This window comes from Pollachius pollachius (genome assembly GCF_949987615.1).
Source record: "Pollachius pollachius genome assembly, contig: SUPER_4_unloc_1, whole genome shotgun sequence".
Lineage (NCBI taxonomy): Eukaryota > Metazoa > Chordata > Actinopteri > Gadiformes > Gadidae > Pollachius > Pollachius pollachius.
In genome coordinates this window covers 2,740-5,159 of record NW_027641692.1, presented here as the reverse complement: position 1 = coordinate 5,159, position 2,420 = coordinate 2,740, and the positions used below count along the sequence as shown (strand labels likewise).

Sequence of the window (2,420 nt, the reverse complement as noted above, 5' to 3'; positions counted from 1 at the left end):
GTGCGGGTCTCCCCTTTGGATTCAGAGCAGCTTGAGAAGCGTGCGGAGCAGAAGCCCCACCACACTGAAAAAAAAAAAAAAAAACTAAAGTGAGCAAAGAAGCCACACGTGAACGGCACGAGCAGGACGCACGAGCCCAACCCAACCCGACAACTTTGAAACTTTCCCTGCCACTTGTTTTGCGCAACTTTTTTTTGTCTTCTTCATCACTTTCTTCCCGCAATGGACATCACGGCCAAGATGGAGATCAGCATCAGCAGCCAGCAGCAGTTCGTCCCGTCCGCGTGCTTCTTCTCCAGCGCGGCACAGAGTGTGCAGCTCAGCCCGACCAGCAGCCAGGGCAGCGGCAAGTCCGCCGCGTCCAATCAGAAGCAACGGCAGAGGTCCTCGTCGCCCGAGCTTCTCCGCTGCAAGCGCAGACTCAACTTCGCGGGCTTCGGATACAGCCTGCCCGCGACGACGCCGCACGCGGTGGCGCGCCGGAACGAGCGCGAGCGCAACCGCGTGAAGCTGGTCAACAACGGCTTCGCCACCCTGCGCGAGCACGTACCGAACGGCGCGGCCAACAAGAAGATGAGCAAGGTGGAGACGCTGCGGTCCGCGGTGGAGTACATCCGTGCGCTACAACAGCTCCTGGACGAGCACGACGCGGTGAGCGCGGCGTTCCAGTCGGGCGTGCTGTCGCCCGCCATGTCGCAGAACTACTCCAACGACATGAACTCCATGGCGGGGTCCCCGGTGTCGTCGTACTCCTCGGATGAGGGCTCCTACGACGCGCTCAGCCCAGAGGAGCAGGAGCTTCTGGACTTCACCAGCTGGTTCTGAGTCTGAACGACGTCTATGGTGAGCGCAACCTTGGACATTTGCATGATATATGCGGGGTTTAAGGGTTGAATTGACGGTCTTTCCGCTGTATGTGTGGAAAAACGGCGTGTGAATGACGTACTAACGTGTTTATGATTTTGTCTACGCAGAAATATGGATCAACATGTTAGACATTTTGTAATCCAGCGCTTGGGATGGCCAGCGGAAGAGGGGTGGACGTTCCCCGGAATGGAGACGCACTTGTAGAGGGGGATTTTGGTTGGCTTCTGGTCCGGCATAACCCTCACCAAACCCCGCGGAGACCTCCAGAGAGAGACCCCGGCCTCGCAGCCTGCAACCCCCCCCCCACACCGGCCTGCTCAGATATCGGGCCGCAGAGAAGCGCCAAAGGATGCGAGAGAACTTTCTCCGCCGGACCGTGTGTGTGTGTGTGTGTGTGTGTGTGTGTGTGTGTGTGTGTGTGTGTGTGTGTGTGTTTGTGTGTGTGTGTGTGTGTGTGTGTGTGTGTGTGTGTGTGTGTGTGTGTGTGTGTGTGTGTGTGTGTGTGTGTGTGTGTGTGTGTGTGTGTGGGACGGGGGGAAGGGAGGGAATCCAAGCTCCAAGCCCCCCTGAAAAAAAGACAACGTATTGTCATCGAGTGAATTCATGTTCAACAGCAGCACGCAAAACAAAAACATTTATTTAAAACGTCGCTCTTTAAACTATGCTAAACCCAATCCAAGAGTACCAACTTGTTCCCTAAACTTCTGGGAGGTTTATCGGTGATAACATGCTTCCAAATCGCGGATTTATTCTATACAAATTCTATATCGAACGTTTTTTTTCTAAGTATATTAAACTATTTTTCTATGTAAAGAGATTTATAGATGTTTTGTAAACATTGTTTTGTACATAAGTGTCTATATATTGCTATGCGGCTTGAATACCTCTTTGCCTATTTCTATTTTAGACAATAGTCACATAGTCACACTTTTCCTCTGTCTCTGGCTATTCTGTTTGATGAAGTCTCGAAGAGGTGGGGTTTATAACCCCGGTCTAACTCTAGCACCAATGTGTCTTATTCAATACATAGCAAAGAAAATACATGCTATTGTGTATCATGTCACGGAGTTCACAATGATCAAGTTATGCAGCTATTGTCCAAAAAGAACGTCTAATGGCAACATGCCTGTTGTCTACGTCTGTCTCTGTGCACCATTGCCTGATGCTCTGTCGTATTCATCACATATAGGCCTGAACGTGTGTTGAGAAAAAGTTTCCAATAACCATATTTTCTACACTCTAGTCCGAGAATAAAACAATTTCTTAAAAAAAAATACGTGTCAAAGTCTCTCTCATGATTGTGTTGCGCAATGTTGGTTACGTTATTCAATCACTGCTGTTAAAAAAATGGTTTATGCATCAGAAAACATGCACATCAACAATGAAATAGTTCTATAAACATTTATAATATATAGTAAAAAAAAAATAAGAAAAAGGAAGCCTAGGCCTACGTACAGTTATGCATATTCTCTTTGAGAGGTGGTCTGAGATGGACTATTCACACAATTGACCAACAGCACATCGCTACTTTAATTACTTAGTATTTGGTCATA

General features: G+C 48.6%; 1 protein-coding gene across 1 annotated transcript; it reads left to right on the top strand.

The window, feature by feature from the left end:
* Positions 1-222: 222 nt before the first annotated feature.
* Positions 223-1,076, top strand: ascl1a (achaete-scute family bHLH transcription factor 1a; the record flags this gene model as incomplete). The annotated part of the gene is made up of 2 exons (XM_079759121.1): positions 223-843; positions 975-1,076. One exon carries the CDS (start codon positions 223-225, stop codon positions 823-825), a length of 603 nt encoding a protein of 200 aa, XP_079615247.1. The 3' UTR covers positions 826-843; positions 975-1,076.
* Positions 1,077-2,420: the final 1,344 nt, after the last annotated feature.